The 26763-nt window shown below is 37.0% G+C and overlaps 1 protein-coding gene across 1 annotated transcript; it reads right to left on the reverse strand.

The window, feature by feature from the left end:
- Nucleotides 1–3001: 3001 nt before the first annotated feature.
- On the reverse strand, nucleotides 3002–18136 carry LOC146717979 (solute carrier family 4 member 11-like). The gene is made up of 18 exons (XM_085466668.1): nucleotides 17949–18136; nucleotides 17547–17590; nucleotides 17125–17344; nucleotides 16934–17015; nucleotides 16719–16842; nucleotides 11894–12103; nucleotides 10373–10457; nucleotides 10168–10293; nucleotides 9966–10079; nucleotides 9205–9337; nucleotides 8857–8930; nucleotides 7756–8026; nucleotides 6307–6413; nucleotides 5837–6002; nucleotides 5507–5680; nucleotides 4975–5170; nucleotides 4166–4335; nucleotides 3002–3684 (listed from the first exon to the last, which is right to left on the reverse strand). Exons 1-18 carry the CDS (start codon nucleotides 18073–18075, stop codon nucleotides 3618–3620), a joined length of 2490 nt encoding a protein of 829 aa, XP_085322794.1. The 5' UTR covers nucleotides 18076–18136; the 3' UTR covers nucleotides 3002–3617.
- Nucleotides 18137–26763: the final 8627 nt, after the last annotated feature.

Here is a 26763-nt window from a genome sequence, read left to right on the forward strand (position 1 = left end):
AGAACATAACTACAACCCTTATCTTTTCTGTTGCATCCATATTCATATTCTCAGCCCAAATTCAATAACTGTTTCCATAGCTTGCTGTTTGCTGCACCATTTTAAAAGAGCCTTTTGGTTTATTTTGCTTTTTCCCTGCAAGCACATGTCCATTCATACCATTCAGTACACAGGGCTAATACAGAAAACAGGCATGATTAAGCAGTCAATGTCTTAACGGTGCAATAAACAGCATAAGCTGCAAAATGGGTCTAGAATTAGTAAAATAGTCTGTTTGCAGCCAAAGGTGGCTTCATGGGAAGCAAATGTAGCTAAAACCTGACAAAACATCTAAAGGTGGTGATTCTTCTGCTTATTCTTTATATCTGCCCATTCTTAAGTTTACCATCCACATTTATTTTACTGGTTGATAAATTTATTTTCTGTAACATACAGATGAGTATACATCTACTATCTACAAGACCTGAGCTTAAACCTTCCCAAAAGGCAAACCTCTACCGCCATCTGTTGGGGAAATTTATTATTCTTAGCTTTATAACTGTCAGGAAGGCACTGCACTATGTGAAATATAATTTGAGACTTTGGCCGTTTTTCTATGGCTGTTCTTGCACGCCTAGTTTTGCTTTAGGAGTATTAAACATGTGTGATATAATAAAAATGTTAACACCAACACTAAACACCGAATGCCTGTAAAATATCATGCAATACATATTACAGATCTTTATGGAATTTAATAAAAAGCTCTTTTTCACATGAACGCTGGAGTGGTTCTTGTGAAATCTGGCTTCAGTGTTTTTGAACAGAAACTCACCAGTGTGAACTCACACCTTCACAGTTAGAATTTCTTTTTCACACAGGCTTTTTCAGCTTACACAGAAGTTATCACATCCCTTATCATAGCATCAGCATCACATTTTAAACTGAAGCATGTCTTTTTTGCACAACTCTATGCAAAAATTCAAATGAAAGGATTAACAAAATATGAAATATTTTAATGAAAGACTATGTTAACTTGTTCACTTGACCTTCTGAACCCAAGTTTCAAAACTGATGCTGGATTTTTGAGGCTTAATGGTAAACAGTTGGACTGATTCGGATGAAAGGATTACTAGACCACGATGCCAGTCTGAGACTATCAAAGGCTTTCATTCTGAACTGCATCTAAACATCCTGATGACATTGTTTCTCAACTACCTCCTTCCTGTTGAGGGATGAGCTCTTGAGAAGACCACAATGGATGAAAATAATGAAAAGCAGTTTGTCTGACCTTCTTACAAGGACCTACTCTGTACATCCTAAGAGTAACATGTTACCTGCCATTGAAACAACAGCTCATAGGGCCGCTCTCCAAGACCCAAAGTATATAGTGGATTACTCCCCATACCCATGGGATGTCTATAGCTAAAACTGTCAGAAAGGAAAGTGTGTTTGTCTCTTTGAGAGATACTGGATTTTACACTGGATTTTAAAATATATGTAGTTGTTGAAAATATGTTACTATTTGTGCTGGCGACACCCCTCTTACACGCTTAGGAACACAGGTAGCCCATGTACTGATACTGTTACTGTCATTTGCATTTTTGTGTACATACATGGTCATTCGAGAAGCACTAAAAGTTTGCTTGTATTTCACACAAATAGTTTATTTGTTCTGCTTCAAATATGTAGACTGTGATGTCGTTCCAAGAGTGGTGAGTGCTGTCAAACTAACATTCGAATCAAACTACGGTTCAGTAGGCGCAAAGAAAACTGAATATTCAACTGCTAAAAAGGTTTCAGGTAAATTCACCAACCAAGGTTAAATAGTGCCTCTTTTTTACGGACATTAACCAAATATTATTGGGCGTATAGAAAAGGGACTATTCAAAAAAATAATTAAAAGCCCCAAACTGCCATTGTAATTTGGGAAAACATCCTAGCTGTCCACAACAAAAAAAGTTCACAATATGATATGTTGGTCTGTTGATGGACTCATCCATAAGAATATTGTACAGTCTATATACAACTGGCTTTGAAAAACACATTTCAATGACCTGATGGGGTTTGTGTTCCAAACCTGTGCAGTGTCACGTGTGTCTGTAATGTCTGCAAATGAGAACTCAAGACACTGGCTGCAAAGAAAATCCTGCCAATATTCTTTGGCAATACTGGTTCCCTCCAAGTAACTATATAAAGTGTTGTTTTGGTCTGTGGGCACAAGAGCTGAAAGCCTCTGACATGGCAATTTTAGGTTCCCCTAGCACTTTATGATACAGCCTGCAACTAAGAGTGATTTTCCCTAGACTTAACTAGAATTTCCATGTATTTTACCTGGTTATACCATGTAATAAAACAAACATGTACATACAAGTGATACACTAAACTACTGGAAAGAAGAAAAAATCTGCAGTGTAAGTAATTTTAAGTAGTGCATAAGTCATTTTTAGCAGCGTGTAACTAGGTATATTACAGGGGGAAAATAATAATTATAAGTTGTGTTTAAGTAGTAGCAGTTCAAAAATTATCTTTAGTAGTATGTAATTATTGTAAGTAGTGCATAACTGCCAGATAGTTTACAGAAAAGAGGCATGAATTATAATGTAATTAATTTGAATTAGTCTGCAATTTCCAGGTATTTTTGTGGAAATAACAGTTAAAATTTCCTCATTTTATAAAGTAAATATGCGTTAGCCTTAGTAGCATGGGCCACATTATGTAGCTAACCTTGTTTTTTTTACACATTTATTGTGCACTATACAACATCTGCGATGCGAACCAGTAAGTTTCAATTGTTCTTTTATGTTAGGCATAAAAATGTGATAAGGACTACTCTTTCTTTTCTACTTACAAGAGAAAAAACACAGCAGCAAACACTGCAGGGCAAAGGTCCACCAAAGGTCCACAATCATGGAGCCAAGTCAAACTTTTTTTTTCCTTACACAAACATTTAAAAGGACTATAAGTAAAGTACAAAAAATGATCAATGTGAATGACCAGAGTCCAATAGAATTATGTGGTTTTTATTATTTATATGCAAACCCAAAACTGAACACAACAGAAGTAACAATAAACTATTCATATTACCTGTGAATAATTTAATTTATATGTTTTTATTTGTAGTTCAGTTCTTTGCTTTCTTTTTGTTCTTCTTGTCTTTGGCTTTTCTTCTTTGTTCTTTCTTTTCTTTTTTCACTTTCTTCTGATGATTTTTCATTTGAGGAGGAGGTGGAAGCTTCTCTAGTCCTCATTGTATAATGATTCCTTCTTGTCTCTATAATTGTGAAAAATTACCCCCTTAAAACTATTCTATATGATTTAATTCTATAATACCACTGTGATTTAAGCTAAAAATTGAAATTCCACTTAATTCTAAAGGGATTACACTCATTGTCAAGGGCTACTCGAAACACGTATCTGTGCATGAAAACCCGTGTTAAAGTTAAAGGGTTACATACAACAAATATGCAGTGATTTTCCATAGTAAAGTCAGCTACATTTAAGTTACATTTGCAATGAACAATAAAAAATAAAAGGATGGTTATAAATGATAGCGAAATCTTGCAGTCCAAATAATTTTATTTCATCAGATAATTAATTCCTGGAGAAACTGAATCTTGTCATGAAATTGCTTTAAAGTTTTACATGTATTGTGAATCCAGGATGTCCAGATACTTGGCCTCAATCATTCTTGGAAGCAAGCTCGTCCTGAGAGAAAACACATTAAAAATGCGTGTATTATTTACAAGGAAACAACAAATCTTCAAGTACTTAGGGTAAGAACATCACTTCTTGTGTGTGTGTGTGTGTGTGTGTGTGTGTGTGTGTGTTTGTGTGTGTGTGTGTGTGTGTGTGTGTGTGTGTGTGGTGGGGGGTTCAGTGGGAAGAGTGTCTTTCTACACGTAGAATATGATAAAAATAACTGCAGACGCAGCAGTCCCCTTTTTCTTCCTTTTTTTTAATGTGAGAAAGTAAAGGTTTAATGCTACTTTTTCCATGTAAAACATTTAATTTTGTTTTGTTTTTAAGAAGGTCGTGTTGTACTGCATTTGTTCTAACACAAACTGGTACTAATTGCAAAAATGGGACCATAAAATTGTGTTTCCTGAGGTGCCAATGAGCTGCAGATAAGGATCCATGCAGATTTTCATGTTCCCACTCTGCCCCCTGTTGGCCTGGGTTATCTCACCTGACAGGGACCAGCAGGATCATCAGCAAGGGGAAAACCATCTTCATGTAGGGCAGAGGATACATCCCGAATGCACACAGAATGATCAGCTGGATCATCTGCAGCCCCGTGAAGTAGTGGACCTTCCTCTGAGGCACACGCCGAATGTAGTGAGTGGGAGGATAGGAGGTCTAGACAGAGACAGAATAAGATATGATTAACTATGTTTTAAGTGAGATTAACTATAATACCCCTCTCAAGCCAAGATTTGTATATAACAGCACACCTGTTGCTGCAGTATAAATTACCATTTGAGAAGAAAAGGTATGCTAAATACTCCTGTAAGCTCTGGAATTGTAATGCAACATTTGCATTTTTTTCAGAAGTGCGTTGCTTTATATTTTACTCATTGCTATGCAAAAATGTGCCATGTTATTGTACTATATTTTGTCTATTTAAACCAGACCATGATAAACTCTTATGACAAAAATAACTTTGTTTTCCATTAAAAACAAGTTGTTTTTGTTATGGTGTGCACCAACTTATCATATGAAAGTTCTGTGATATAACAAGAGTGGGACCAGTCATGTGATAACAAGAGATCTTTGTTTCCTTTTCTTTCCCCAGAAGAGTGATTTTTTTTTCTGCTGGATTTTAGTTTCTTCACTCTTCTGCTTTTTATTTGTTAGTTAGTTATTTGTTTTGTTTTTTACACTGCTACTGGTTATCATTTGTAAAGTTCAATCAATACGAAGGAAACAAAGAGACAATAAACTAGAATGAGGAACAGGATCAGTAAACCACACTCTTCTTATCTGCTTCATATCCACCTGTTCCTTTAGCAGGAGGGTCATGCGGTCCACCATTTGATTTCCGTCAAGTGAAGTGGCTGCGATGTAAAGGAAGAGCCCATAGAGCACAGGCTTGGGAATCCACTGCAGAGGAATGGGCAGCATGAACACGGACAGGCCGATCAAGATGTTGGCCACCAGTGAGGTCAGACGTGTTTCCTTCACACTAACGATGCTATTAGGACAAAAAGAGAGGAATGAGTTGTTTGAGCAACCCAGAACAATCTTTATATCTTTTAATGCATAAGATCAGCTTTTGAATCCAACATGAAAGGATAGAAATTAAATGGATCACTGACGTATTAAACAATTTATGGGCAACTATGCACACTACGTCTGCTGCAGAGATAAGCCAGAGTTTCTTTAAACTACATACAGTAACCATTTTGTTATTCTGCTTAGTTTTGAACTGACACTCTGTCACAAAGGTCTCAAACTGAGTGTTAAAAGCATTCATAAAAGCTGGTGCTTTCCGTGCGGTCAGAGCACACCTCGTTTTAACTTTACTCACGTCGTGTAGAGGTGTCCGTTCTCTACTTGCTGTTCTACTTTGGCAAGCTGACGGGCATGCAGAGAGGAATGTGGGAAAGCAGCGTGCATCCATGGCAACCCCAGACAGGACATGAGGATGTTAATGAAGCCTGTCAGCATTAAGTCCCAGTGGAATGCTGTGCCTTTTAGCAACCTGGTATAGATGTTCACACACGTAAGCTTAAAGTGGTTTGTCAGTAAAGGCACAGCATCAATACCAAATACTGTAAAGGTAACATTTAAATCACAGGGTCTGCTGTGTGTCGTTCTTCTCATAGCTTAGAACTCAAACATAAAGTGGGATTCGTACTTGTGTTCCGGCACATGTGTCAGTGAAATGACGATGTTCTGGTCAATAAAGATGAGCAAAGCAAGTAGAAACCCCAGACCAACTGCACTCAGTGCATTCATTCCTGACAGCTTTTCAAATGGAGGGAACTTGAAGATCGGACCATCGTGTACACTGAACACGGGAACTAATAGAAGCAAAACATTTACAGAAAGCTTGTTACAAACATACAATGAAAACAAAAAATAAATAATTGCTTGAACTAACCTTTCTGCTAGTAGCCTCTGTTTTAAAAGCAAAGCTTAAAATCTGTGTCTATCTCTCACACACACAAAATCCCCAGACTGGGTTTAAAGTTCACTTGAAGCAAATGTTTTCCCCTTTCAACAGAGGATTTATGAACAGTGAAAAACGTTATGTGCCAGGGTTGTGACTTTAAGCCTCAAGAGTACTCTTCTATCATTTCTTTCATTTGAAAGATCCATACTCACGCTGTATGTCAATGAAAAGGTAGGAGCCAGTGAAGGAGAGTATCAGCACAGACACAGGCAAAGCACAGTCAGACACCACCTCTCTGATTTTGTCATTCAGGTACGGGCTGTTGGGAAAATAGCAAGAAATATTTCAGCGTTTTGCAACTCGACTTCTACAAGTAGTTTTACAGCACATTTACTGCAGTTACTCTTTGTGTTTGGGAAATAATTCATGTCAAGTGCTGAAAGCTGCCACTGAGGGAAAAAGAACAATGAAGTCCCAGGAGTCAGATATAGAAATGCATGATAACAGAGTCACATATATCTAACTCACGTATTCCAGTAATATTACTGCAGGGTGAAATTCATTGCACATGATTTGTAACCTTGCAATCCAGTCTTGGGATGCACGTTTTGTCCTTGTTTTGTACGTTATGTGAACCTATTTGCAGCAAGCATGAGGGGAAGTGGAAGTAACTATCACAAATCTTCTCATTTGCTTCAGCTTATTTGGGTGAAGGTCATGGGGGCAGCAGTCTAAGCAGAGATGCCCAAACCACTCCCCAGCAACCTCCTCAAGCTCTTCTAGGGACATCCTGGCTGGATGTCTCATAAATTACATGGCTTCTTTTGAATTGGATAAAGGTAACTAGCTAAGTATCTACTACATTATACAACTGCAGTTCCCTTTGTTAATTTAAACCCAGGCTTAAAATCACTACTAGGTAAAAGCAGCAAACAGTCTAGTTACACATAGTGGAGTAAAGCTCCTGATAACTTTAATATTTCCTCTCAGTATTGCACACATAAGTGCTGCACATGAGTAAATGCATTTTCTGTCATTGCTTACAACAGAGTTTAAATTTGTCCTGCAGACTTTTAAAATTCTGAATATAAAATGGACGACAGTTAAAACACAGCTTTCATGTTATTAGTTAAAGAGTAACATTGTTATACTGCAGTACATCCTACTGCTTTAAATACTAAGTGTTAAACATGTGGCAGTCCATTTTATATCTCATACAGCGTCTCTGGTTGTATCACATCATATATCTTTCACATTTGATTGTTCCATCTTTCTATTATTGCAGTTCAGCTGACTAAAATATTCACGACATGACATTTTTATGGCTTCGCTACTCCAGATGGAAAAGAGTCTGCTTTGGGCAGCATTTGAAACAGAGTATTTCCCCTGATGTATTTGGTATGTTTTGAAATATTGTTTTCTCTTGCGTGGAAAGTGTACTGAAGCACAGTTTGCTTTTAATAGGCTCAAATTTCACTTGTACTTTTAATGTGGTATTTCCACCTGGTGACACTTTATTGTTCTTTTATAAAGATGCGTTCCCAGGAGAAAAAAAAACTAGAGTTGCACCTCTGCTTACTACATATATTTTGATACGATAAAATAAGCTATAAAATGGTTCAGATATCCATAATGTGAAACAACAAGTGAACAAACATTACCTCCTCTTGATGAGGTAGAGTGTATAACCCAGCCACAAAGTCCCCAGCATGAGCAGGAGACAGAGGATGGGTCTTTCTCTTGTGCATAACACCAAAGACTCAGGCAGGAAGATTGACTCTGCATGTCCTGACATCACCCTGGTCTCATTTTGATGCTCCAGTGGGGTGTCTGTCTTGTTTTTTGCACTGTCTAGAATCTCATTAATCTGCTGAAGCACCAGTGTTTTGTTTGTGGTCGTGAGAATGGGCCCGTGGTAATAATGGTGAAAAACTAGAAAGTGGAGTAGAAAGATGGAAGAAGAAGAAGAAGAAAAAAGATATGTCACTAAAGACAAACTAGAAGACAAGATATAGCTGTATGTGATCTTAGTGGAACACATCCCACAGTTGCAGGAACTTATTAAAGTCTGTAGCAGGAAATGTAATATAGACCAGCAGTCTCCAACCTTTTTTGCGCCACGGACCGGTTTATACCCGACAATATTTTCACGGACCGGCCTTTAAGGTGTCGCGGATAAATACAACAAAATAAAACCAGTGCCGGTACCGAAAAAAAGAAGATTTATTCGTAACACATGTAAAAGACCCAGGAAAACCGAGTAAACGATAAAAACGATAACAAAATAACGCTGGAAACCGATAAAAACCCTGAAAACCAGACATTTCAGACCTGAGCCTCAACTCTCGCGGCCCGGTACCAAACGACTCACGGACCGGTCCGAGGCCCGGGGGTTGGGGACCGCTGATATAGAGCATCCACACAGTTAGTATTTAACAAATGTAACAGATGATTAACGTAATCACCTTTAAGTCATTCTCTACATATTTACAGTTATTCAAGCATTGCTCAATTTGGAGTCGATTGGCAGAAAATTACAAGAGCCTGAGGCTCAGAAGAACAATTCTTAAGAATCCTAGATATGTTTAGCCATTTTTTCCTGACTTGTTACAGAAACTTAACACAAAAATAATAGTTCACAAAAAATGTTTTCCTTAATATTATATACTGTATGTCCTCATAGAATACTGCTCTGTTTCTACTATTTGCTTGTTTTTCCTAAAAAGATTTTATTGTGGCAGTCTGACATTAGTTGGACTCACTTTTGATTGTGCCTTTCACCGCATCTCCAACAAATGCAATTGAGATGAACAATGCAATCACTTCTTCTGTTGAGCTGGAAGAAAAGAGAAGCAAGCAGCATGGTGCGATCATTCATGTTGTATCAAAAGTGTGGGTTTTTTCCAAAGCACAGACAAAACATTAACTTCAGTGGAAAATTATGGCTACAATGGCACGAGAGAATGAAAGAAAATTACTGATTAAAGCTGAAAACAACAAGTAATAACAGATTAGCCTTTATCAGTTCACTTCAGTGTTTAGACAAAAGTAGTGGCCTTCTGTCTGTGATATTTAATAGTAACAAATATTGTTTGCGAGCGTGTATTTACCGTTTGAAGAGTTTCATCAGCAGGCTGACATTGAATAAGCCTCCGAGGATGAGGAACAAGCTGTTCCATAAACCGATGCAGGCGTAGAAAGCATCAAAGTCGAGGTCGTAGTCATCACAAATACCCCTGATGACTGCAAATTATACAATAACACACACAAACTCATAAAAGCTTATTAATTTCAAGAGCATTCCACTATTTAAGTGACAACATATTGCTTAGCGAGTTGTTGAAATTAATACCTTCATTTTTAATGGTCAATTCTCAGATCTGACTACTGTTTGTATAAATTATATGCAAGGCAGGTGTTGTATGAAGTAGATTATCAGGAGTCTTTTTTTATATAACAACAGCTGTCTGTGGTGACTGGAGATGGTGTTTAAAAAAAACAAATCCTGAAATAAATTTTAGTCAAACGAGATTGCAAAGGTCTGTAGAGGTTAGTCATAAGTCTCTCTGAGTGGATCCTTGCAAACCAACATTTAAGCCAAAGGATGTGATAATGAGTTACATCGAGTCATTTCAGACTGCATTCATTTCTTTATTGCTGTGGCCCAGTAATGACTTCATTTGATTGCTTATGCTGCCTAATGTTAGCCATCAGGCTTGACTCTGACCTCATTTGCTGCACCTAATCCCACCATGTAAACTTCAAAGCAAACTAATTGTATGACTTATTTGTCATTAAATAAGTGTTACTTATTCAAAAATCTAACTTCTATAGTCTGACATCCAAATCGTAGCAAGCAATGTGAATGTACCGCTTATGAAGATGGCCAGTGGTGCAGTAGTCAGCGGAATGACAAGCGGCGAGCCAGCAAACAAAGCATAGATCACTCCTCCAATGCTCTGGCCAACAATGGTCTTCTGAACATCTTTCAATGAATGAAACAGATACGTATTTTTCATTAAAGCTGTTGAACATACTGTGTGCCAAATTAAGAGTAAAGAAAAATCCCATACCTATTTCTCCTCTTGTGCTTTCATCATTCAGTGAACCAAAGGCAATGGCAGGCAGTAGAATTGCAATGTAGAGGAAAATCGCAGTGGTGGTGTACTTCAAGAGAGAGCGGTCACTTCCAATTATACCTGTTTGAATTATACAAAATGTTACTAAAGCTACACAGTAACAAATCCACAAAACAAATGTGAAGGAAATTGTTATTACCATCTGTGAAGTCTGAGGGGTACAAAGGCAGCCTGCGGCGGAAGTCCTCATAAACACCCTTACCAAATCTGAAGAAATCTGTGCACTGCGAAGAAGGTAGGACATAGTCAGGCCCACTGAAGCTGTGACAATATAATGTGACATAATATAATGCTATTACAACTGAATGCATAATGTATCAGAAATGTGAATGTGATATGCTTTTGAACTAAACCAGAAACATGCAGTCATTTACTGTACAGAAGTCTGAACTATGCTGGTACACTGTGGCCATGATTTATACATCATTAAAAGTACAGGCAGCATAAATGCCATAGACTTTGTTCACGCATGTTGCTTTAGGTATCAGTGAGAAGATGAACACTGGAAAGCTATTCTGAGTAATGTATCTGTCAGTTTGAAGACTTCTTAGAAGGGAAAAAACTACCCAGTGGACATAATAATGTGACTTTATCATTACAATAAATATTATAAATACACCAAAAACTACCAGGAGTTTGCACTTATGTGTGAAATGTTTATTTGGCTAGAAGAGGGTTTGGCCTTCATGTAAAATGACCCTGGATCCTTTACCGTGTGGTGCAGTTGTTTCAACATTCACGGATTATTAAAAATAATCTGAGGATACAAGTGTGGTGTCTCAAATCCAAAACACACACTTAAAAAACAAACAACAACAAGAGAAAAAGTGTATTAAACTAGCTGTTGATAGCATTTGCTTCCATGAAACCAGATTCTTAAATAGACACAGACATTTTGGAAGTAAAACTGGATTTCTTCTCTTCTTATATTCTTGGTGTTTTAGAAAAGACCCTTTTTCTCCTTTAAAAAAAACAATGACGTGAAAGCGATCACAAACATAGACTTCCATTACCAACTTCTGTCACCGAACACAAAAATGTATTTAAAAAAAATTACATTCACATTTGTGCTTTGAATTTATCTTTGTGACTTTTGTATTTAAAAATGATCCAAGTGGAGACATTTCAGAAGGAATTTAGCTGATATACGATATAAAACTGAGGTGCTGGCATCCATAATGTTTATTTTCACATTTTACTATTCTAGGATTGTAGGATAGGCTTGGCAGCAGCAAGCCTATACTTAAATGCTGTTTTGAAAGCAGTCAGAACATCAGGTGTAACCACAACCTGATGTAAACTTAAGTCTTTTACAACCTATTACATGTTTTTTCGCTTAACTGTACTTCGGTGTTTCCTTTCTCCCACCTCGTGCTGAACAAACACATTTCATCTTAATTTAGAAACTGGACTTAATGACATACATGGACGTGCACACGTTCAGCTGACATTTCCATCAAAGACTTGGCTGCTTTTTCAGCCTTTATTGTGCATTCTGGCTCAACTACTTTATATTACTGCAGCACATATGCCTGAATAACAGGGAAACGCGGGGGTGGTCTCCACATCTGAAAACAACCTAACACTCAGTAGAGAAATTTGTTTATGTGACTAGTTAGCTAGATTTACACATATGTTTCTCTTGGTTACTTATTTTTACCTGGAGTGGTTTGCCCCTGCGTGGGTCTGAGTCCTCCACTTCCTCTGTGACCGGTTTATCACTGATTACAGAGAGCTGTTGTCGGTGGTTGACAAGCTCCTGTTTGAACTCCTCTTCGGTCTTTGTCTCCAGAAGCTTCTGTCTGAAGGAAATGCCAGAGAACATTGTTGCAAATGTTCTACCCACCTCAATGGCTGTCTTGGTGCTTTTCTAAAAAACAGAACAACAAAGTTGATGTTATGTCATTCTCTGCATTCTCTGATTCACAGCAAAAAGCCTTCGACAGGATCCAATGGCCATTCTTATTTGAAGTTTTGAAAAGGTTTGGCATTGGAAACAGATATCAAATGGATTCAGTTGATATACTCCAACCCTCAAGCAGAGATTTTAACTAATGGTCTTTTTATCCGCACCATTCAGATTATATCGTGGAACTAGACAAGGGTGCCCCTTGTCACCTCTCTTGTTCACCTTGGCAATTGAGCCTCTTGCGATGGCAATTCAGAATCATAAAAACATATCAGGAATTAAAGTAATGCTGACCACCGTATTGCCCCATATGCAGATGATGTGATCCTGTTCTGCACTAATTTAAACAAATCAATACCATCCATATTAAGTCTCATTAATACATTTAGTACATTTTCGGGTTATAAAATAAACTTTGCTAAATCCGAAATATTATTTTTGAATTAAAATGAACGACAAAATCCTCCAATCAACACTCCCTTTCTGCTATCTGAACATGGGTTTACTATCTGTGTGTGAAATTAACTCCCTCAATTGAAAATATTCTGGTATCCAATTATAATTCCTTAACAACGTCAGTTACTACACTTCTAAATAGATGGATGAAAGTACCTATATCTTTAATTGGTCGTATTAATATACTAAAAATGTCAATTTTGCCAAAATATCTTTACCTTTTTTCAATCAGTACCTCTCTCTCCACCAAACTCTTTTTAGATTTGCAAAAACTATTCCGAAACTTTATTTGGAAGAACAGAAGACCAAGACTCAGAATCTCATTACTAAACCTCCCTTATGAAAGAGGGGTTTACAACTTCCAAATTTAAAGTGGTACTTCTGCTCAAATCAGAGCGGCAATGTTTTATTTTGTTAATGAGCAAATTCCAGTGTGGGTTTCTATGGAGTCTACAGAAATCCAAAGTCCCCCGAACTTATATCTTTACTCAGCCGACAGGAAGACACTAAATAAGCAAACTAAGAACCCCTTTTTAAAAAACACTATAACGATCTGGTTTGAAACACATAACTACTTGGGAGAAATGTTACAACTGTCTAGGTTTACTCCCATATTTGGAAATAACTATCATGGCTGTGTGTAGGCAGGCAGGAAGAGAGGACCCAAAATGCAGGACTCAAGGAGGAAGAAGAAACTCAAAATACACAGCTTTATTGCTGGGATGAAGCAGAACAGAAAAACACTAACTAAACTAGGAGTACCGAATAACTAGACAGGTTGGCAGGCTGGCAAAAAGAACACACAGAGGGAGTGAGGGCAGAAGACGTTAACGACGCGACACCGAGTAGGGGAAGACACAGACACTAAATACAAGAGGTGAACAGAGCGAAGAGGAAACAGCTGGGAGACACGGCTGACGCTGATTACACTGACGAGACAGGGAGAGCACAAAGCTGAACGCACTGACATAAGGCACAGACCTACAAAATAAAACAGGAAGCACACGACAGACAGAGACACAGACGCAGACTCGTAAGCAGGCCTACCGAATATAACACATAGAACTCAAACATCATCATCATCAACAATACACAAGAGAAACAAAAGGTTCATTCAAAAATAGACCAGAACTCAGAATGCTGGGTCAATACTGACCCAGAGCCGTGACAATAACAGCTTTCCTCCTGGTAGCGCGGATGCAGGCTTTAAATTTTGGTTCGATCAACGTATAAGAAAAGTGTCTGATATATTTAGGAATAATACTCTTATGTCTTTTGAACAACTTAGAAGTACTTTTTCTATTCCTGTCAAACATTTTTTTACATTTCTTCAATTAAGAAATTTTATCTTAACCACACAAGGTAACAGCTTAGAAATCCCCACCTCCTCCTCTCTAGAGAGCACAGTTATAAAGCATCTAAATGGGAGAGGCCGAGTTTCTGCATTGTACAAATTATTTATGGAAAATTCCATCAACACAGTCTATTTTAGAGGCAAATGGATATATCTGATGATGAGTGGTATAAATCATGCTCCTTGGCCCAGAGTCAAACAATTAATGTGCAATCTAAACTACTTCAATATAAATGGTTAACAAGACAATATCTTACTCCGTCAAAAATGCATCATTTTAACTGAAACATCCCAGACTCCTGTATTAAGTGTGGAGTGGACAGGCACTTTATTTCACTGTATATGGGAGCATCCACATGTGAAAATCTTTTGGGAAAAGGTAATAAATCTGTTGAGTCAAATCACTGGTGACGTGATTCCACTTCATCCTAAAATATGTATTTTAAATATATACCCAAACTACAGAGCTCTGTTAACGACTGGACTTTTGGAATCCAAGCGCTGTTGCTATGTGTTGGAAAAATCTAAAAATATGTGGACTATCTCAGTGGCTTAATGGACTGACATCTATACTATCTATGGAGAAAATAACTTATGCATTAAGAAATAAACTGGACAGGTTTTGGGCGATATGGTCTAAATTCTACAACTTTTTTGGAGAACTGCAGCGTGCACACTGTGGACTTAACGGCCTGAAGCACTAACTTGATTTGTATATCTGCTCTTCCCTTCTGTTATGGTTTGCTTTGTTTTTGTTTCTATTACTATGTTGTTTTTGTTGTTGTTGTGGGGTTTTTTTTTTTATTTACTTATTTTGTTTTTATTTTTTATGTCCACGGTGTATCATGTAAAACCAGTTAAAACCAATAAATAAATGTTAAAACAAAACAAAACAAAAACAACAAAGTTTGGCTTTGTTAGTTTCTGTCAATTTAAATGATAATTTAGGTGATGTTATTATGTTAATTATCACATGTGATTTTTGCATTTAATAATATAGCAAAAACACTGAAATACTTAGTAGGGCTTCTTTTAAATTTGACTTGTGAGGATAATGTATTACACATGTTTTAAATATTCAGTGTCATTTTTGTTTAGTGTTTCAGAAACAGTGGGATTAGGGGACAAATGATTGTGGTTATTAGGGCCCTCCCTGAGCTTGGTTCTGCTGGAGGTTTCTTACAGTTAATAACTCTTTGGATAAATTATGACAACCTCAATCAGGATTTTTATTCATCTTTAGCATGAAAAAAGTTCATTTTTTAAAAACATGTACACAGTTTGTTACATGTCCACTTCGGTGGACAACATACAGTTTGACTTATGACTTTGGTATGAAGTGCCAATATACACTGACACAAGTACAAGAAATACAAATGCTTTGAATGGCTGTCCACTGTAGTGACCACTATGTGTTAAAAGGGAGCTTTTCCTTCCAACTGTTGCCAAATCGCTTGCTCATACAGGGTCATGTGATTGTTGGGGTTTTCTCTATTGTAGGGTCTACCTTATAGTATAAAGCACCTTGGGTGACTATTGTTGTGATTTGGCGCTATATAAATAAAATAGATTTTTATTGTCACTGTTACAAGAACAATGAAACACAGTTTGACATCTCTCCATTAGAAGCATGTCGTTTTTATTTTTACATTAAAAGTCCTTTAAAATTGAATTGAATTGTGTTGTTTATTCACTTGACTCTTTTTTGGTCTGTAATAAGTCAGGAAAAGTGAAGAGTTAAGTTAAACGTCATGGAAAGCCAGTGAATACTGACCAAAAAAGTAATCAATAAACAGACTGTCAAAATAAATAATCGATTATTATTATAAATGTGGACTTAGCTGATTTATGTCAAAGCCTGAATATTTAGTTAATACCAAACACAAAGTTCCTCAAATGGCCTTTTGAGGTTGGCAAAAAAAATTAAAGTTAATTCTTAAGTTAAGAATGAAAATGATACAAGAGTAAATTTTATATTTGTTTTATTAGGGGTGTGGCCTCTTTGAGTGACAGGCAAATGTCCACAACTGTAGCTGTCACTTCCCAGATGTTCTAGGCATAACATCAACTGATTCATGTTGATGAACTGGACCTCTCAAATTGGGCCTCCTGAGCTGTTTATTGGGCATAACTAGCACGTGTCTGTGTCTGTGTGCTGCACTGATGGAGTGAAAGTATGGATGAACTTTAGCAATCAAGCTTGCCGGGCAAAATCTCTAGCCACGTGTTTAGGAAGTTTTTGAATTTTGAAGCATTATCTACTATATTACCTAAAAACTTCATGTATAGGATCACAAGTCAAATCTAATAAATACCATTTACCAAAATCCCTCCTGAAATTATACTATGTTACAAATTCTCTTTTCAGTTTCATCTTAGAATTGAGACATATAACTCATCCAAATATGGTATATTGTCTCTCTGTCTCTGTGTTAACCCTGCGTCACACTGCCAACCTATCCAGGGTGTACCCTGCCTCTCGCCTTATGGTAGCTGGGATAGGCTCCAGCTCCACTGCAACCCTGATAGGATAAGATAAGAGGATGGACAGAGGCCAAAACGACAAACTCAAGGCTTCCAAACAGCAGCCCGTAAGCCAATATGTGACGTAACAGTGGCTACATCAGGCTTTTACATGCAGTCTATGCAACTGAATATTATGGCCAGTCATCAGCAAACAGTAATTGCTTGCAACAAGTAAGCTATCGACAAATTAAGAAAAAATTAAGATGATATTCAGAAGATGAGTGGAGAATTTGACCTTACTGTTCTAGGTGGAGCGAGGATAAGGACGACGTAGCGAGCTTCACAACAGTTGACACCCCAGTTTTGTGGCCTCTCCAGGCGGGTGATGCAGACATGACGTCTCTGCAGATTCCTCACATTCGAGCTGAATTCAAAGAAATTTATTATTTGAAATCAGTTAACCAAGAAGAGACATGAACTAAACCTCAGACAGCTTTAACAGGAGATGAACTCACAGAATACAAAGCCAGGACTGCTGGTAATGAATGCCAGTAGAAGTTGCCGTCACACCCTGAATGGTTTCTGACAGAAGATGAACTGTGGAAGCATAATCCAATAAACAGCAAAATCAGACTAAATGCTCATTTTCTAGTTGCCTTTAATGTAATCAAGTGATTTAGACTTCTTTGGTAACATGCTCGTTCACCATTGATCTCTTTCCTTCCTGCGTCTGTGAACAGTGAGTTCATGATCTCATCCACATCCCAACTCTCACGGCCTTCGACCACAACATGAGTTAACATTCGCCTTAGCACCTCATCCAGAGTGGCAGCTTTTTCATCCAGAAGGATGCTTGCCTGGGCCAGAAAGCCGTCCAGGTCTCTGTGGGCGCGGACTTCCTCCTCAAAGTTCATGGGCTTAACATACTGGTGGGAAGCAAGAACATTTAAATCATGGATGCAAATGAATGAAATGAGGGTATCGTTTTCTGCCTGCTGTAAGTTGCTGATGCTGTCTCAGTTACATTAAAGAAAATATTTTAATTTGCTTTTGCTGCTGCAGTGTGGTTTAGATAAGAAAAAAGTAAGTAATGGTATAAAAAAATTCATACAAAAAAGTAAATCTTACTTTTCTTGTTGTGTTTAAAAGCCCAAGTCCAGGTCCTTCAGGATCTTCAGCAAAAGAAACACAAAACATTACGTTTATATGCAAAGACTGTCTTAGTATCACCAAACTGTTGCTCTAATACAGTCTTTTCTTTCATATTTCTAAAGGTTTCCTTCCTTCACTCCGGATTTTTCAACAATGTTTTTTTATTTGAATCAAAGCTGCCACACATGATTTGATAATGGTAGAGGCTGGAGTCAAATGTGATTTCAAATCCTAGACAAGTAAACAAGACAAGACTAAATAATTCCATCTGCTGTGTTACTGTAGTATCTTTACATTACAATGCAAAGTGCTGTGATTTGGCGCTATGTAAATAAAATCGAATTGAACAGAATGAAGGCAAATTTCAAAAAGGCAGACCTGAAGGACTAATCTGGATCTCATTGTCATAAATGTGGTCCTTGTTGGTAGTAGGTGAATCCTCCCCATCCCTCAGTTCTGTGAACAAAACATAAATGAGTGCAACAAAGTCCCAGAGTACATACATTACATATAACTGAGGAGTTATATCTCATAAACAGCATAATCCAATAATATCCAGTAAATAAATTTTCACTGTAAAATTGTTTGACTTGTAAAGGTCATCATACAACCGTGTTTATTAAGATAAATCACACTAAGATAAAACCTCTTCTTTGCATCAAGGTTAAGATGCTATGCTAGCCACATTAACAATGCCTCCAGTAAGGGAGAATTTATCTTGCCCTCCCACCAGTCTACCATCTGTTGACGAGAGGGAGAGAGAGACTGCCAATAATAAAAAAAACCCTTAAACCAGACATGCAGCAATATAACAACAGCAGCCTCTCGTAAAGTCCTTCATTGTATAGAAGATAAATATGGCTTCTCAGTTGCTAGTTTTATGGGGGAAGAAAAAATGGCCTCAGAATTAGACAATTAACCCTTCACGGGCAAAGCTTTGAGCTATGATTATTCACTCTTCCCATCATTGACTCAGAGATCATCTGTCTTGTTATTCATTAATTAACACACAGCGAACAGACTGGCTGTGCCCACCAGCATGTGAAATGGGTCATCAGTGAGCAGAGAGAAGAACAGACATCTGCATAAATAATAGTGATACAATAAATTTAGACACGTACGATCCCCACCGTCCTGAGGGAAAAATCATCTTTGTTACTGTGCAGATCACTTGAACTTCATAAAAGAGCAAAAGTCTGCTGTAAAAAGCAATACGCACCCATCTCTTGGAAAAAGTAGCCATTGTTAGGCCTCTCTGTGGGTGGAGCCGCTGTGGATGGAAGGAACAAATATGATGTTTACAAAATGTCCTGCTCAGCTTCAAGCGCAGTCTTTTATATTAAAGATTTTCATCACTGTTTGTACTGTCTGCCATTCAGTTCTTTAGGTGCAGTATGGAAAAGTTAGAATCACATCGCTATAAGCACAGAATAAACTATTTTGAATCACTAATATTTTTTCAGATAATGAAGTTTATGTAAGTGCACAATAACTGCAGTGTTAATATATCGTGTTAGTGTTAATATGTTTCTTTTTTACACATCAAGCACATTTTTCAGAAGCTGCTACTGGCTAACATAAATTGTTGTTAATAGAACCTCTAAGGATATCAACTTTCTTCAGTCAAAACTACAACCATGTCTGAAACCACAACATCTTCAATGATAATAAAGGAAAGTCTTTATAATTGTTTTGAGTGACATGTTTGACACAGCTAACATGGTAACTGTGCGAAACTGGACTCAAACATGCAAAAACAGTGGCTTTTCACCAGAGCAACAATCAGTTTCACTTTCATTTCAGGATGCATCTCAAGATTTCATCTTTTCTTTTCTGTGCACATGCTTGTGCATTCTGTATACACATTTTACAAATTCCTATAACAAAGCGAGCACACACGTCTAAGCACAATTACTTCCAGATTTACCAAAATAATGTGATGCTGTTATGAAAATTAAGGAGCTTATGTCAAGTTATGGTAATGCTGTGGAGAGAGAGGGGAAAAAAGACAAGAACCTGGGAATCTTAAAAGAGATCTGTGAAGTCTCGGTTACAGAACAAATCTAGTGCCAGCTGTGTCTGATGTTTGTGTTGGCGGTCATGTATCTGTGAGACACGGCTGCAGCTGTACAGATGAGTTTTCATTGCCTGAAGCACTGTTTGGCTCTAGGGGCTTGCGAGCAAGGCTATATCTCAAGGCAGATTAGATAGAACATTCCCAGGCCTCCTCCTCTTCACAGGAGTCCACACAGACTACACAGCCGTCTGTGCCAGGACAGTGTGTGGATGTGACCTCTGAAACTGCCTCATGAAAACATGAATGTCAGGTTTATTGTAAATATGCTAAACTATTCCTTATCAATATTGTGAACAAAAGGAGTAATGGCATCACTTTCCGATTAGTCCCTACTGAAAGCTGAGGTGGCTCAAAATAAAATTGTGTTTAAGTACAATTAAGAGTGCTAATGCAGCTTGTTTGGTATCCTTGTATCAATCGCTGGTTTATCTGAATTTTTTCAGTATTTTTTTCTCGCTATGTTTGAATCTAAAATTGTATTTTACAGTTTTTGAAGTCTGACGTGCCAAATCACCCCTCTGTTGTTGCACATCGTTTGCTATCTGTTATTGGTCTATCTCATGAACCAAATCTGTAAGTCTTAAAGCATAACATATGATTTATTCTTACAGACAGCCACACTGCCATCTGTAGACTTCAAGCAGGCTACGTCCTTGTGAAAAAGGAAACAGGAGAATCCTTGTTGGGTCTCTGGAAACAAGTATGCTGAGCTGCAAATCTGAGAACTCTGTGCTGAACTGCACAAGGTCAAACTATGAAAGCAGAAGGACCATGGTGTTCACATGTAAGGACTTATAATAGCTTGTCTATCAAATAAGAAGGTCAGCTAATGATATCCTCCTATGCACCACTCAATAAAATACACTGAATTACTACACCTGCTGCTAAAGCAAAATCTTATCGAGACTTAATTTGACCATGGTGGGTGCACGCTCCTGTACCATGAACAGTGTGTACACTGTGGTTCACAATGCAGACATATGCTTTGTTATAATATAAATAACAGGAAGGAGGAACTAGCGCTCATTCCACATCAACACCTCAAAGGGTAGCGATAAAGATATTAGGTTATCTTTATCGGTTTGTATATCCAGCACAGTGAATGTGCTGGATATACAAACATTAGAAACCAACAGTACAGTTACAGTTACATAATTTATACCAACCTGAGTATCTGACTGAAAGGAGGTTTTGCTCACTTCAAAAGAATTTATTTGCCATGTGGTACTAATCTTAAAAGAGCAAATTGATTCATTACAAGAAGGTTCTGCTGAATTATAGAAAACCTGGAAGCCTTTAGGTAATAATCTAAAGTCGAGCATCAGGGGTGTTATTGAGGTTGGTAGATTTTCTGACATTGAAATTATCACCAACAACAACCACAGAACGAAGAGCTGAGAATGGAAAACCTTGAGATTTGCCAGATTAGAACATTAGACATTTTTCTACCAGATAATCTTCTTAATCCTTGACCTGAGAAAATTCAAGTAGGAATTAACATATTAATGGCAATGATGAAAGTAAGTTCCAGGTCACAAAGAGAATTGTCCCATTTTAGATATTGGTACCTTTAATGTTAGACATATTTTGGCTTGTAATAAACACTTACTAATTAATAATAATCAGATCAGCCAGTGGAACTGTGTTACCATTAACATGAGCCCATACACTTCAGTAGATTTCTTTTCAAATGTTTTATATAGCACCTGTTTTCAATAATAGTCATCTTAGGGCACTGGATGATGTACAGACTCTGCAAGATTAGAGAGGAAAACTATTTTGTAAAGAAAAGCCAAATTTCACTAAGAAAAAATATAGAACTTGGATAATTTTCTTGAACTGTTCCTGGTGCCACAACAGAGTTAAAACTGGTGCTGGAAATATTTTTGCAGGTCTGTTATTAAAGCACTGCATGGCAGATGAGTGTATCATTTATTGCCATACTGTAAATATTGACCCATGTGCTTTGCTTTTCACTTTCTGGGCAATGAAAGCATCTTTCTCCTATTCTGTAGTTTTACTGTTAACAACAAGAAGACATTAAAAATGTAACCACAAGTGAAAAGAATCAGGAAAGAAACATTCACACATACACTCTAAAACGGCTTCCTCCACATGTTTGACACATTTCACTTCCTCACCTCACTCCACTCCTGTAAAACTTACCAGAGGGCACAAAAGTAAGGACCTTTTTGTCTTCCATGTTTCTCCAGGGGTTTTTTAAATTTTAGGTCATTTGTTTTCCAAAGCTCAACCCATAATCTTTTATCTTTGCTCTGCTCGTCAGCATTTACTAATCATCCTCCACGTCTTTTATACACACGCCCATACATACATACTGATGTAACGTTACCTCCCTGCACCTCCTCTGGGAGCACACGAGTTTGGAAGAGGGAGAGAGAGGGCAGAAAGGGAAAGCATGAGGGGGAGAGAGGTGCTTGTTTCTGCTGGGTCCTTGTGCCTATGAAATGGACTATATTCCAAGTAACTTTTAAAAAGGCAATTTTAGGGTTTTGGTATGTTATTTTCATAGGTAACTCTTTCAGCATCGTGATGTAAGCTTTAAAAGGTTAAATCATTCAAACCAATAAACAATTCAAAAGTCATCAAATAGCATGTCTCTTTTTGTAAATGTCATATAAATACAAAAAAACAATGGGAATATTTAGATTGTACACAAACCGGTTCTGACAGATCAGTCAAGGAAAAAGTGAACAAATGTTCGTTATAACAGGCTGAAACATTTAAAGAGACCAGTAAAATATAAATATCGCATTTGCAGCCGAGGTAATGAAATACATGTCCTGTACATCTGTTATTGAATGTCATAGACTCAGTAGAAATGCAAATTCCCATTGTTTAACAACAGGACACTGTTTTATTCCTCACTGGCATACCGTATTTCTTTCCACAACACCTGCTCAAATTATTCCTTATAATCTGATGCACATCCAAGAACATGAAGACACTAAAAAAAATAACCCGTGTTAAAACTATTGATCCATAACATTAAAAATATGCTCAAGATTCTTTAGTTACACTATAAGAATCACTTTCATTATTTTAATGTAGATTCTGAGGGGAAAGTTTACTTGTTTACCCTTTATTCTGGATCTACATCTTTATTTTAATTATCTATATGCACATACTGCTGGGAAATCCTCTTAACTGCTACAAGCAGACCTGGCAAAAGCTGTGAAAAAGAACCGTTTTAAGGTTTAAGTAACCATATTATAAACTTACGATATAAAATAACAGTACAGTATATTATATATTATTACAGTATAAAATAACTCAACTTATGATGTTTATTCTCACAGATAGATGTGGCAGTTATTTAAAAGCGTGTCTTGCATGCTGGTTATGAAATGAAGATACTCAATGACAGTTTAGAAATAAAATCGAATGATGCAAAAGTAGTGTCTTGACACCAAAAGATATAATTCTGTAATTAACTTAATATTTGAAAATATAAAATAGAATAGAATACCTTTGTCTGACATTGTACAGATGCAGAATTTGGAATAATAAGAGTGAATATTTAGTTAATATTTATAAGTTGCACTTATAGTATGTATTTGCAATGAACGTTTCCAAAATCATAAATAACGTTTATATTGAGATGTATATTTTGTAATGAGCTGTATATAAGATTCGATGTTTTCTGAGAATATCTAATATCTATCACTTGTTTGTTGTGTTCTTGGTTGAATTTGGCTTCAGACTAATGTTCAGTTTAGGAAGAAGAAGTGATTCCCTCATTTGCCTTGAGATGGCAGCAGAGTCTGGTGTTAAAGCAGCATGGCAGCAACAAGGCTGGGATTCTGTAGGGGATTTCATAGCAAACTGAATTCTGCATGTTGTAAAGGACTGAGACTCTCAGAAGTGGCTAAAAGAGGGTACTCCTCATTCATTCTCAAGTGTTAATGTCTAACCTGACCACTAAAGTCATACTGTTGCTTTTTACAAGCTATTTTGCAACTACTTACAAACTACCTTTAATTAATTTGAATTTCTATGTGGAAATAAATGATTGTTTGCTTGTTGTTGTTTTTTTATTAAGCTCAAAGGCCTGAAACCTTGATCATAAGTAGATGTTTAATCTTTTATTGTGTTCTGCGCTGTTTGAACTTTGAACTGTGCTGCACTATGTTGTTCATTTGCAGCACCATGAATCTGCCTCTGTAGTGTGAGTATGAAACAAGGGTTCTAAATAAAATTGCCTTGCCTTTAACAATCAGTTGTCAATTATCTATATCAGTTATGCACTGAATAAACTTTTCACGCATGCCATATTTGCAAAATAAAATCTGCAAAATAAAGTGATATTATTGAGATTTTACCAATTCAAATAAGCATCACATCAGAACACAGAGAAAAAAAAATCCTTATTTCCAGTTCATAAGGTCTACTCAGAAGACTCTTTGCATCTTTCCTAAATAACTGATCCTCAACACTTTACACTTCTGCTCAAGGAAGAAAGATCTGCATAGTGGACCTTTCATCACCACATTAACAGTCACTAACACAGCACCCAGGAAAGCAATGAAATACTGCATTAATAAACTAATGTTCTGTGGTCAAGGGGTTCACCGCAAGTAAACGAGCTTGGCTTACTCTAGTGTGAACCATTAATCAAACCCCACAAGCACCCTGAGGGAAATAACTGTGGGGAAACATACAAATACAAACACATAAGCATTGTTCAACGAAAAACACAGTGTTTATAACAGAAATAAGCACAATGCTTCATCATGATAAACCTTTGAACAGAAATGCCTGTTGTGAACAGCAGTTCCAGCAGGTTCATAATTCAGTACTGGATGGCCTATGAGAGACAATATTTTGCTGACTTAAAGCTATAAATGTATAACTGAAGGCATGAAAGTAGCAGCAATAGTCAAACATTAAATATAGACTCACATGTGGACACACATGTGGAGTGTGTTTATGCATATTAAACTGTGTTGGAAAACTTCCTTCGTGCTGATTCTGTAACACCTACCACACGTATGAAGTACTATTTGCAGTCTCTTGTTGTATTGTTCCTGTTGACCTTTAATCAATACTTGTGGTTTTAAAGATAAAAATGTGTTATTATCACATGCTTATTGTCACCATTGACATAACAAAGTCATACAAACATTTACATATTTACAATAATGAGAGTCTGGAACCAAAAAACCGTCATCGTTCCAAACAGGCAAAATGAATAAGTGGTGTTTCATCACATACTCTGATTTTATTTTCTGCTAAATGTTAGGTAGAAATAATATTTCTAAATAAGTGGATTCTGTTTAAAATGTTGGGTATGCTAAATTCAAGATTTCTCACTGATCAAATTATAATGGCAGCCAGAATATAGTATCTGCTAAGGTTAAATTATTATGCGTGAAAATAAAAAAGTTTACCAAGTATGTCCCATCATCTGGTGCTCCAGAAGCAAAGAGTACTAGTAGTAGTACTAAACACACATAAAACTCTGATCCACATACAGTCTGATGATCATTACCATCTGCAAACTGATTCACGATGACTCCTGACGTCTCCCGTTCTTCCTTTTTGCTCTTCATTTAGTTCTTGTGATGCAGGAAAAGGTAATGATATTGCAAAGAAAACTTAAGGAGAACTGGAAGATGTTGCTGTTTTTTTAAGAGCTGCAGCTTGAATGGTCTTGCAAGCAGGTCCACAGGTAGAAGAGAGTTGGGTCACTACACATAGCACCTTAATGCCCTCTCTGCCAATCAGAGACGAGTTGGTTCTAAGTGCATAAAATCATGTGGAAGGTGGAATATTTAATGAAACTACTTTTAACGCAAACTGGGACTCTTTGCCATCTTAACATGACTGCTTTGTAAAAGTTTTACTGCTGTTAAACAGTGACTTCAAACTATTTTTCCCCAGTGAAGTGTTTATATGTATGATTCACTACAACATCACAGGCATTCAAACCAAGGATTTCTACTTCTGCATTCATTAGCACTATTTAAAGGTTGCTATTATTGTAGATATTGGCATGTGTTAGTTCATGTTTTTATATTCATAATCTTTGTAATCCAAGAAAAAAGTTATTGCATATGTTAAGTATACATATAAATTCCGTATAAATTATTTTGTGCCAAATGCTACTCACTGTTGTGAACTAATTAAAGCAGTTACTAGGGAAATAGTTTCCGTAGCCCATATTATCCAAATTCAGAGTAGTGTATGTCTAGTCTAGTCCAAGTTTTCAGCAGCTCTTCGTGGCCACACTTTGGGAGCTGTTTAAGCAAGCAGTGGAGACGGACAAGGCACAATAATCCAAAGTTGCAAACAAAAGGACCAAATGAGCAAATATCCTTGACTTCACCTCTTACAAGCTCTTCTCCTAAACCAATGGAGCTAAATTTAGTGCAATCATCTACCGTCATGTGTAATTTGTAACTTATTGTGTGAGCTTCTTCAAACAAACCTCAGATCCATAAAACAGAGTACTAACTAAATTTTTTCCACATTATCTTAATTTTTCAAGTCTTTTTCTTACCTCCTCTGTGTGGGGGACAAACGTTTAAGCAAATGAAGAGGACACTTAAAAAAATCTCTTCCAAAGTTGCTTGAACTTGCTAACACTATTCAAATTGCTTCAGGAAAGCATTTTCACAGCAAGTTATCCAATTACTCGCCTGCTGTTCATGGCTGAGTCTACATTACAAATTATCCAGAATGATTTGATTGCAGCAGAATAGTGCTATTTACATCAAAACTGCCTGAATAAAAAAAAAAACAACAAAAAAGTTCAAGGAAGTCTAAAGTGCATGTCTGCCAACATGCATACATACATGTACAAACTGTAAAATGAAAAAAATGACCTTTTCTTATGTAGAAATATTTTAGAAATACAATTGTAGTAGCAATAAAGCCAGGTGTCTGTCACAGTTCGGCTGTGTGGCAGGCAGGAGAAGGACCCAAACGCAAACTCACAGAGTCAAAAGTTAAACTCAAAAAACACAGCTTTATTGCTGGCGTGGAGTGGGACACGAAAAACAATACAAAATAAACTAAACTGGGGAAAACTAAAGCACAAGGAGCCACAGGGAAAAATCACACAGCTATGATGGAGGACGCAACACTGACAAA

This window comes from Copadichromis virginalis, linkage group LG2 (genome assembly GCF_057382275.1).
Source record: "Copadichromis virginalis isolate Kocher_CV1m ecotype Utaka linkage group LG2, C_Virginalis_male_GT1.1, whole genome shotgun sequence".
Taxonomy (NCBI): domain Eukaryota; kingdom Metazoa; phylum Chordata; class Actinopteri; order Cichliformes; family Cichlidae; genus Copadichromis; species Copadichromis virginalis.